At 47.0% G+C, this 10,986-nt stretch overlaps 1 protein-coding gene across 1 annotated transcript in view; it reads left to right on the forward strand.

The window, feature by feature from the left end:
* The first annotated feature begins 1,056 nt into the window (after positions 1-1,056).
* The window catches only part of mmp16b (matrix metallopeptidase 16b (membrane-inserted)), a 45,372-nt gene continuing 35,442 nt past the window's right edge, over positions 1,057-10,986 (forward strand). Inside the window, exon 1 of the mRNA XM_061255630.1 lies at positions 1,057-1,781. Coding sequence (XP_061111614.1) covers positions 1,659-1,781 — 123 coding nt within the window. The 5' untranslated portion in view covers positions 1,057-1,658. The remainder of the gene's footprint in view (positions 1,782-10,986) is intronic.

Below are 10,986 nucleotides of genomic sequence, written 5' to 3' on the forward strand. Positions count from 1 at the left end.
ACAGCAGCAAAGCTGGTGTAGATCCTAGATCCCCAGATCACTGTTCACTGACAGATTTACTTCATCCTGATAGTCAGGTGTGACGAGCTTAACCTCCATTTCCTTTGCATAAGCATTTCCTTGCTAGTCAGAATGCTCTCTGCAATAGCCATTGACAAATACGTCATGCTGTCTGTGCTGATTTCTAAGCTGTAGCTTAGAAATCAGTTACTTCATGTTTATCTGGGTGACAGTGTTGTAACAGTGCATTTATGTATTTAGTCTTGCATTTCCCAGTCAGTGAATGTTTGACACTGTGTAACGGGGAGTACAAGAGAAAAAACAAGAAACCCATCTCAGTGATAGTCCATAACAGAACATCCAGATATATACAGTAATGTCATATAATCTGTCCTCCATGGCAGGTCTGTGCGTTTATCTGCAATCATGTTCTCCCAAAAGAGTACATGTCATTTTATCAATTGGGGTAGGCTTATTATCATTGCCCTCTAGTGGACCATGTGTGTAATACCACTTAAGACCGTGGTTCTGTGCACATCTTCGGGGACTCATGAGTGAAAAGGCTGTTATGGTGTTTTATGGCGATAAATATAAAAATACTAAAATAATAATAATAATAATAATAATAATAATAATAATAATAATAATAATATGATGATGATGATGATGATGACGATGATGAATGAATGAATAAATAAATACATAAATAAAATAAATATATATACCCGAAGGAAACATTTGTTAATTTGTTGCCATATGGAACATATTCAAAACATTTATATGCTAATCGTTCAAGAAGAACAGCAACAAGAAGAACAGCATGATGGCCGGTTAACAGTGATTTTAACACAAAGGTTATGGGTTTGATTCCCAGTTAGAGAGCAGCCGGCGTACTCTAGAGCGAGGCACTTAACTGAATTGCTTTAAAAAAAAAAATACGCAGCTGCAGTTAATGAATCGTATGCAAAAAGTAGGCCTAATTTGAATAGCCTGGGTCGCTCCCGATAAGAGCGTCCGCCAAATGGCATAATGCAATAAATTGCAAGAAGCGGAAGAAATAAGCAGAAATAAGCAGCACAGCACAGTTGTCTGTACTGTCTCTGCAACGCAGCATGGATCCTTCCCGTGGTCTCGGAAGTGGAAATTGGATCCGACGATACTGTACCCATTTCGTATTCCACCCTTACTGGATCCATATACAGTAGGTTGGCACGCGAGCCAAGGTTTCGTGACGCCGATCTGTGCGCAGTCCAGAAGGGGAGTGTTATTACATGCTGCGCTGATGGGGGTTCGGAAGCGCACGGCGCAGGCGCAGTGAGGGGATGTATGGTTGAAAACCACCAGCTATGCCGCGGAGTACAGGAACCAGCAGTTGCTGCCAATTGTGACTGATCATAATATTGAACTCGCTGAAACAGAACCGACTGCGGACATAAAGAACGAAAGGGGACAGAAATATAGCCGCGCACCGCGACATATCTTGGGATATCTCTTTCACCCCTCCTCTCCATCTCGGTGAAACTCGACTGGGCAGCGATACGTTCTCTTGAATGATGTTTTTCTCCATCTGAAGCACGGGGATTTATTTCATTTCAGTTTTGTTTTGTTGACTTTTTTTGTAAATAAAGACAACAACGAACAACAATAAAGGGGTCATTATGATGTTGTTAACATTCCATAGTAGAAGACATTTGAATTGTTTTTGTCCAGGGGTGTGCTTGCAGTTTTTTCTGTGGATTTTATGTGCCGTGTATGGCGAAGAGCAGCCGTTCAGCGTGGAGGTAAGACCGGGGGTGTGATGCTCAAATCGGCCATCGTTGTTTGAATGAATTAAACTATTTTTTTCTGTGCGCTTGCCTTTGGATTGTCACCTTGTTCTTGTACATACAAAGAGTGTTAAATGCAAATCCTGATGGCCTGATGATAAAACTGAATCAAGATCCCACTTTTTAAATCTGCATCAGAAACTGTCCATTCTACGATTTTATTTCAAACGTGAGCCTACATGCCCTCGAGGTGAATTACGGTCGTATTCAACGCCACGTGTAGCATGTATAGCCTAGAGGTGTGCATATTGTTTCAGCACGTGAAACGTTTCTAGCATTGTAAACAACGTTTCGGTGGGTCTCAGTTCTTACAAGAAACTTCCACCACTTTGTGTGGAATCTACTGTATTGCATCGTTTCAGTACGTTCTCTTCTGTTCGCTTCCAAAGGACAACGTAGGCTACTCCCATTTTGTCTGAGAAGAGAAGTATTCTTTTTTGGCTTAAATGTTTTGGGATAATGTATTTAAGCTTTTTAGGTGTCTATGTTTGGAGACTAGACAGATTTTGGTTGTTTATATTAGCCTACAGCACGTCTTCGTGTTGTGTGTTAATTGCAGACGTGTTTGTTGAGGTTATGGTGACGAGAACCACGGTATTGCAAAAGTGCACAATGTTGTATTGCTCTACACTGTAGAGCCTACAGACTACAGACATTACACTGCATTGCTGAAGGCTTCTAACTCAAAGTGTTCAGACGTCTTCTATCAAGTCACATAAATTATTGTTTACAGTATGACATGGATGGCACACCATTTTACACATAATTTGAGTTGTATCGGACATTTGCACTTGTGGAGAGATGCCATGTGCACTTTTTAAATACCAGAGTTGTAGAACAATGTACTGGGCAGGCCCCCTTCTCCCTGGACCCGATGGTAATATGATATCAACACCCTGACTGTGCATCACAGATTGATGCACAGATATTTTACATCCAATAACCAAATACTTTGCTTAACCAACTCAGTAAGCGTACAAAAGTAATTTGCAAAACTGTGCGCAATGTAGTAAATCACTCGGACCCCCAAGTCAGCTAAACTAATACAAGAATCAAACGCAGCTTGCAAATAAAGTAGCCAACAGCTGCAGCAACTGTTCAAATGCATTCTCTTGCCTAATTGAGCGATTACTGATACTGCTATTTACTTGTTCATGGATTCCCTGCAAGGACAGTATTTCATCTTGCACTTCATTGAGTTAGAAGACACAGCTCAACAATCTACTCCCTCTGCCTCGGAGTAACTTGATTTTCACCCTTTGTTGGAGGCTGCAGAAATGAATTTCTCAAATGACAGATGGCGGTCTGGTCATGTTCCCATTTAAAATTTAGGGTGACACAGGACGTGCGTCTGTGACATAGCCTTCAGGTCTGGAAGGAGTTGTACGTCTTCGTACTTCGACTAGATGGAACTACTTGAGAAAGTCACAAAACACACACACACGCACACAGAGACAGACAACACACACACAGGAGCACGGTGGGCTTGCGCAGGTCGATTCAGACGAGACGGCGTTGCATGCGCTCACGCGATACCCTCACCAGTGTCACACCGCGGAAACCCGAGCTGCCTGAAACCCGACAGGGCAGACTCAGGCCGGGGGCTATCTCTTTTTAATGAGCTTCTTTTGTTGTTTGTGTTTGGGTAAGGGAATACGGAGGAGGGGCTGTCCAGAGAGCAGAGCTATGCGCCTGGAGCGTGGGGTGGGGGGGGGGGGGGGGGGGGGAGGAGGTCGACCTGGCGTGTGCCGACTGTCCCATCCCTGGCATGCTCACGTGTCCCGTCTCCACACGACTCCGGTTACCTGGGATACCGGGATGACGGACGGCAATGTGAAAACAAACGCCATCCGCCCTCCTCCGCCTGTCTAATTACTGTCACCCTCGTTGCGTCAGTAGTCCACTTGCGGTTCCTCCCAAGCCCGGAAGCTGTGCCTAGTGGCCGGAGCAGCGGGAGCTTGTGTGCTTCTGTTGGTTACCTGCGCTCAGAACCTGGCCTTTATCTGCTCCCTTTGAACCAGGGACGGGCAGTGAGGCAGATACACGTGAGATGAACAGTATGATTCTGCGGGCCTGGTTTACTAAGACATTTAGCACAAGGGTAAAACCCTTTAGAATATGTGGAGCTAATAGCACAACCAGTGATTGGTGCAATACAAATATCACAACCAATCATTGGTTTTGTGCATGCTAAATGTCTTTGTGGGTTATTATGCTCTGAGACTTTCCCACTTGGAATTGCAAGTCCTCCTTGATCAAAGTATTTCATGAAGCAGGATTGACTGAATTAGCTGGGTAAAACCTGGAACCCTTCCAAATCTGGAACATAGATTGAAGTAAAAAGCTGTTGTGGGTTTTTACTCAGGTTTCTCCAGCTAACTCAGTAATCCTGCTTTGTGAAATACCCCCCCTGGTCTGGTCCCTCTGGTGTCCATGAAGGAAACTGTTCATCCACTGTAGCTCTGCAGTGTGCTGCCTCTCTGCTGGTAACACCTGGGAACATGGAGGTTCTGTCAGCAAGGAGGCTGCCATTCTTTCTAGTTGGAACTGGCCCTATTTTGTCCCATGTTTCCTTTTTTCCCCCTTGCGTAAGTGAGATTTGTTTTTGTACTTCTTTGGCAATAAATCCGATGTTTATCACAAAGCGGAATTGTATAGATATGTGATACAGATGGCAAAGAGAGGAAAGCTGGCATGGCAACATGAGCACGTATCCCCCTGTGGGCATATTCCTCTCCCATATGTCCGTGTTTGTTTGTGTGCTTCTGTATTGTCCGGTAGCTGAATGAACGTGTCCCACGTATAGCTGTGCCCCATTTTAAATACTATAACTCACACCTGGCTGACTGTGGCCTTGCACAGGATGCTAAGAGGCTTTGTCCTTAGACCGGGTGTGTTTGTTTGTGCCCAGTGGTACGCCAAATCTGACCGTACATTCGAGAGCCTCTTCTTCCTGCCGTCCAAAACCCCCCCCCGCTGGCACCCCGCTCTCGCAGCGTTGGCCTCGCGTCACGTTGGCGTGGAAAGCGTTGTGGAAACGTTATCAGAACGCCCCCCCCTGCCTGCGTTTCCTCACGAGCGCCTCGGTGGAGGGGCGTCACGCGGACAGACAGACTGAGACTGCCGTGAGAGGAGGGGATTTAAGATGTGCCAGGCCCAGCGGAGAGCGGAGATTTTGCGCTGTTCCACCGCGGGTCTCCGCGACGATGGAAAGGGCAGCGCCGGCTGGTTACCGCGGCGACAGCTGTGGCCAGCGTGGGCCTGCCCCGCGGTTGGCTGCGTCAGGCCGGTGACCCCTGGGTGAAGCTGGCCAGGATTGGGTGAGTCAGACGGCGGCCTTTGTGCCAAGGCTCCCCGTGTCGCCGCGGGCAACTGGGGGATGATGGGATGTCTTCTCTCATCCCAATGAGAGGCAGCTGAAGGGAGGATGAGAAACCTAGCCTGTGACTGGTGCAGAGACAGAGGTCATGACCTCTTGGAAAACATTAGCCTACTCTTTTTTCCAAGCCAGCATCTGGCCCTGTTTATTATGGGCTTGTTACGCAAATATAAATTTCTTATTGCCCTCTGTGGGTGATCTTTATATTCTCTCTGAGGAGTAATTGCATGTGTCAGGCTCTTGACATTGTAAACTAACACATAAAGTACTTTTGGATGTGATTTTCTATCCTCACTGAGGGGAAAGAAAAGACTAGTGCACGAGACCAATTCACTGTCACATGTTATCCAGTACAGTACAGTTGTGAGTAGTTTATTTTAGTGTGGTCAGAGGTCCAGAAACCTCAGGTCATTCGGCTGTCTGGCACTGTTCTGCTGGCAGACTCCTGCACAAAAGACGTCTGTACAGAGTAAGAGAATGTACAGTATTCAGGAGTATGAAATGTGCTTCAGTGCGCAAAGACAGCTCTGATTTTATTGATTTGGGTTTGATGTTCTCTTATATCTGTAGCTAGTGAGGCCCACAATACTCACACGCAGGCACACACACACACACACACACACACACACACACACAAGGAACTGTCATTATTAGAACCGACATGTTCAGGAGCTCCTGTCACTGTTTGTTTTTCGGTGGAGGAAAAGGTTGGCTGGTGTGAAGTGGTCCCGTCAGTGTGAGCTTCAGTCAGCCTGTGAACTGTGAGTGAAACCCCTCAAAACTCCAGGTATCTGACGAACAGGCATCAACCATTCAGCCTCCTCACAGCTCTTGGGGGAAAACAGTACCCTGCACTTCAGAAAACCCAGCATTTATTTTGAATGGGAAGCCATGTAATGTACAGTAGTAGTGCCAATTTCTTTTGTAGTGCAAAGTTTTCATTTTCCTTATTGCGCGTGTGTGTATGTGTGCGTGTGTGTGTGTGGGGGTGTGTGTATGTGCATGTATGCGTGTGTGTGTACGTGTGCGTGTGTTAGCGTGCGTTGCGCGCTAGTCAAATGCAATTGTATGGATCCACCGATTGTATGGATAAACAGACGTGTACGCTGAATACGGGAACCGACAAAACGGGCAGACATTTTTCACCACGCGCTGTATGGCACGCGGTCTGGTCACGGGCGAACGCACACGCTGCAGAAGACAGCCCGCGGTCCTGCCGTGCGCCGTGTGCACCGCTCTACAGACCCCCACCAATCGCAGATACGGGGTTCATATCAGGACACAGCAAAACAGACCCTGCACGACTCCTCTAATCTACAACGCGGGCTATAGCGGAGGATCGCCCCCCGAGTGTGAGTCTGAACCGAATCAAGGCCGACGGCTTTTTAAATATATAAATGCAACGGCCGCGCTGAAGACGCTGGTTTTTTTTTTCCCCATTGTGTCAGGCAGCGGTGGGCCTTGCGCCGGACCGTAGCGTTAGCCTCGCGCTAGCCGTTAGCGTAGCCATAGCCGCGGTTCCCGACGGCCTGCGGACCGCTCGAGTCACGGGCGTCGTTCTCGGCCGTCGAGGCCGGGCTGAATAATTGAAGCCCCGGTTCTGCGGCCCCCCACTCCGCAGGCGAGAGAGGAGCCGGCAGCAGGCTGTCTCCTAATGACTTTTAAATGAGCAGGCCCTGTGTTTGTTTATTCTGCCCCCGCTCTGGATTAGCGCGGTAATGTTAGCTCGGCGCTGTAGCCGCGTCGTGTCCTGTGTTGGGACGTGGCTCGGCGGGTTCACTGTAAAAAAAAATGGCTGTCATTTTTTGTCTTGTAATAAGACTTAAGATTTTTCTTTTCTTCTCGCAGGTTGAAAATATTAGTTTGTTTTATGTTACTTTGTTTGACAAGTGAACATTTCCAACCCCATTGGCAAATCTTGAAATTAGTCACCTCACTGGCAGTTCTTTTTGTCTCATTTAGCAAAAAGGTAATAGAAATAAGATTTTAGGTCTTAATATAAGACTAGGGACAGGCTCCAACCCCCTGCGACCCTGTCCAGGATAAGCAGGTTAGGATAATGAATGAATTTATGAATATAAGACTAAGATACTTGTTAAGTTTTTTTTTTTTGCAGTGTTGGTAATTCCAGCACAAGAAAGATGTTAAATACAAGTCCAGTCCTCTCTTGTGTGAAAGCCTTTCTTTGTCTTGAACTGGCAAAATACACAGTGCAAATGTTTAAAATTAGCCTTGCTGATCTAGGATGATCAATCTAGATGGCACAATCTTTAATGTAGATGTGGAATTGACTGCCCCACTCTGATCTCTAATGCCTGCGTAGGACTGAGAAAGCACTGCAAGCTCTAATGCCCATGGTTGACTCACTGTTTTGATCTATTTTTTCCGGGCCTTTCTGTTCCATTATCACGGGCAAAAAAAAAAAAAGCCTTTTACCACCAGTATGTATCACTTCTCCTGAGACCACCTGTTTAATTTTGCAGGGTTCTCATCAAAAGCTAGGTCTGCCAGAATTAAAAAAGAATTCAGAGGTGCCGCAGTGTTGAAAGGAAAAATGGCTTCTGAATATCAGTAGATGAAGTTTTGATGATGATTATACATGTTCCTCTCTCTGACCTTTTAAGTGAAATAAGAGTTCAATAATGTAAATACAGATGCTGTTCTGGGAAGAGAGGGTCACGTTTCTAATCAGGGAGTGGGAGCTGTAACATAGCCTTCACCTCCCAGCTGGCGAAAGGGCTTTCTTGAGGTTAATTCAGTTCTGCTCCTCCCATGTTTTCAGATACTTATTAAAAAGCAGAGTCCAGACAGACTTCTTACATCTTGAGTGAGAAAAACAAGCTAGATGAAGACGGCGATGAGCAGTAGTTAGTGGGTTTGGCCAGCTCAGATCAGACAGCCACTTTGCATCCAGCCTCTCGCAACGCACGCCCACGGAAAGATGTTGGGAGAGGGCGCGGCAATCGGTTGCCAAGACGACCCTGGCAGTGTCTCCTACGGAATTAGTCAAATCTAACAGAGCTGTCCCAGCAATTATTTTAGCTGAGAGAGTGAGAGAGAGAGAGAGAGAGGGGGGGGGGGGGGGGTCTGAACCCAGTAGCCAATCAGAGCTTTTATTTAATGGCTTTGAGCTATGGGAGAATTTTATGTCAAATACACACAGACACACACACACACACACACACACACGCACACACACTCACACATAAGAATATATCCATCCTGCACAAACTGACACACATACTTGATACAAGAACACTGCCCTTGTGTGACAGAACTGCAGATTTCTTTCAATGGCTGTTGTGAATGTGCCCTGTTGTTATATCACACCTGAGAAAGTGTAGCACTATTCTCCCTGACTCATCTGATTGGATGCCTCCTCCCCGTTTCTGTCCCACAATGCCGCGCTTTGTGTCGCTAGTGTTTCGGCGCTTAATCCCCTGCATTCAGCGCTGACCTGGAGCAAACGAGGATGACAGCCAGCTGTTGTCAGTGGAGTGCGCGCTGTCACTACCGTTAACGAGCCTCTCCGGGTTGCCGTGGATACGGCCCTGAGTGAGGTCCTTGGAGATGATGAAGTGTTCATCTTCAGTGGGGAGAGGGGGGGGGGTACTCTGCTTTAATTTTTCCTCAAGGCCAATTAAGCCATTTCGCTTGTTAACCTCTGACCCCGCTCCACCCCCGCCTCACTCCCCGCCTGATTGGCTCTGAGATGTTATCATCACGGTTCATTAAGGCGTCTCTGTGCGGCTGTTGTCAGTTCGAGGACGTTGCTACTGATCCTGTGTAGCACGCCACTCGAGATGGCCTGGCTGAATTCTCAGTGATGTCCGGTGGAGACCTCTTCGTGTTAAACGACTCCCTGGTCCCCGACTGAGTGTTTTTCAGTGCAGGGCAGATGCTGAGGAGCACTAAACCTCAACTGTAACTTTAAAAATTGGGCACATTTGTAGTTTTTATGCAGACGTCTTTACAGCTTAGGAGCTTGTGAAATGTGGAAATAAGTCGAACCGTCACTGAATTCATAAAAGCGGAGTATACCATAGCAAACCATCTTATGATGAGCCTGTAATCTCTCTCTCTCGTGCTCTCTCTCTCATACTCACACTCACACACTCTCCCATATGACAGAACTGATGTGTGTGTGTGGACAGAACTGACGAGTGGAAAAAGCGGTGAAAAAAGTTATGTAAATGTACGTAGTGTAATTGCCCCATGGATTACGGAGAGTGTAATATGGTCGGTGTAATAATATGCTTTGGGGGTTAAAATGGATCCTCCTGCACTGTGTCCAACGGTGTTGGTGAAGGTTAGGGCTGCTGTAACGGTCAGGATGCCATCCCCGGGTTCCTCACGGGGAGCGCGTCCGGGAGGAGGCGGGCGCGGTATCCATCGCCGTCTCCGCGGTGCTTTTCGGAGGCGCAGTGAGCTACAGTGCGGAGCGGCTGATTAAGCAGTCAGGCCCAGAGAACCGGATTAAGAATTTGGCTCGAACAGCAGCGGTGCTGATACCGTTACTCTTTAAAGCAGTGCGATGAGATCTGCGCGGTTCTTTAAGATGCCAACGGGGAGGCGTTAAGGATACGGAGTGATACGAATGCCTGCTTGTATGCGGGCTGCGTACATCGCAGGCCGATAAGGCACTTTACAGTAGGTCTTCCGTCTGGTTCCATCCACGTTCTGCTCGGTAAGGCAATGGTGCACTCATATCTTAAATCATTCACCCTCCATCATGTGTGACAATGTGGAAGATTCATCCTCGTCACATTAGGTAATTGAGGCTGTTTCAAAACCTAGCTTGAGCTGTTTTTTGTTTTTTTTCCAGCAGTGAAGACAACGGTGCGCTCCTTAAATTATTCCCCTTCCTTCAAGTGTGACATGCTTTAAAGTTCCAGCAGACTAGTGTGGCTCACTTGTTAGCAGGAGGACAGAGCCTGGCTTTGGAAAGGCTGTGAGTGAGTGTGTGCTTAAGCTTTGGCCATTCCGCGTATAAAGGGAGGAACACTGCAGGAAATGCAACCTAAAACAAACACATCTGCCGTCCGATGTTTGCTGCGTTCACATATTGCGACATATGGCTATTGAATACATTTATCATTGTATTTAAAAAAGAATACAACATATTTACAATATATTGCAGTATCCCAATGCCGGTGAAAGGCCATTTGGGTGTTCTAGTGAAAACTGAGCAGAAAAGTGAACGGTTTTTAACCGACTAGGGCACAGCCAGACTACGTGCCGTATATCTGGGTAAAACCAGAGCTGGGTAATCCTGCTCTGTTTATGTGAAAAAGTCAACTCTACCAAGATTTCCACCCCTCTAGACGCCTAAGCCATTTCTGTAAGAAGGCCTCCGTCTGTGGTCCCTAAGAGCAGCAGAACTGTGGCAGCGTTGGGGTCCAGTCCCGCTCCTGTGAGTGTTTGGTAATGCTGTGTGGGTGTGATGGGAGTCTCCACACAGAGAGGGCTTTGAGGGGCTAAATGAAAGGTTCCTCTCTGCTCAAGTGGAGGGGCTTACATAGCAGCACTTGAAAGAGGACAGGACTGTGACTAACGCGTCTCGTGGATGTGCACTTGCATTACCGTTCACGTGCGAGCGCGTGTTGTGTGTTGAGTGTGTGTGTGTGTGTGTGTGTTTGTGGTGTCACTCATGTGCCAAACCTCTCAGAGATGGTGTTGTTCTGTACGTCCCTTTCCTGCCAATTCAGTGTAATCACAGCTGCGGATGTGATCTGAAAAGTGACAGAAGCTCCGTGTTACTGTACTCCATTTTGAGACCAG

Source organism: Conger conger, chromosome 9, assembly GCF_963514075.1.
Source record: "Conger conger chromosome 9, fConCon1.1, whole genome shotgun sequence".
NCBI classification, from domain to species: Eukaryota; Metazoa; Chordata; class Actinopteri; order Anguilliformes; family Congridae; genus Conger; species Conger conger.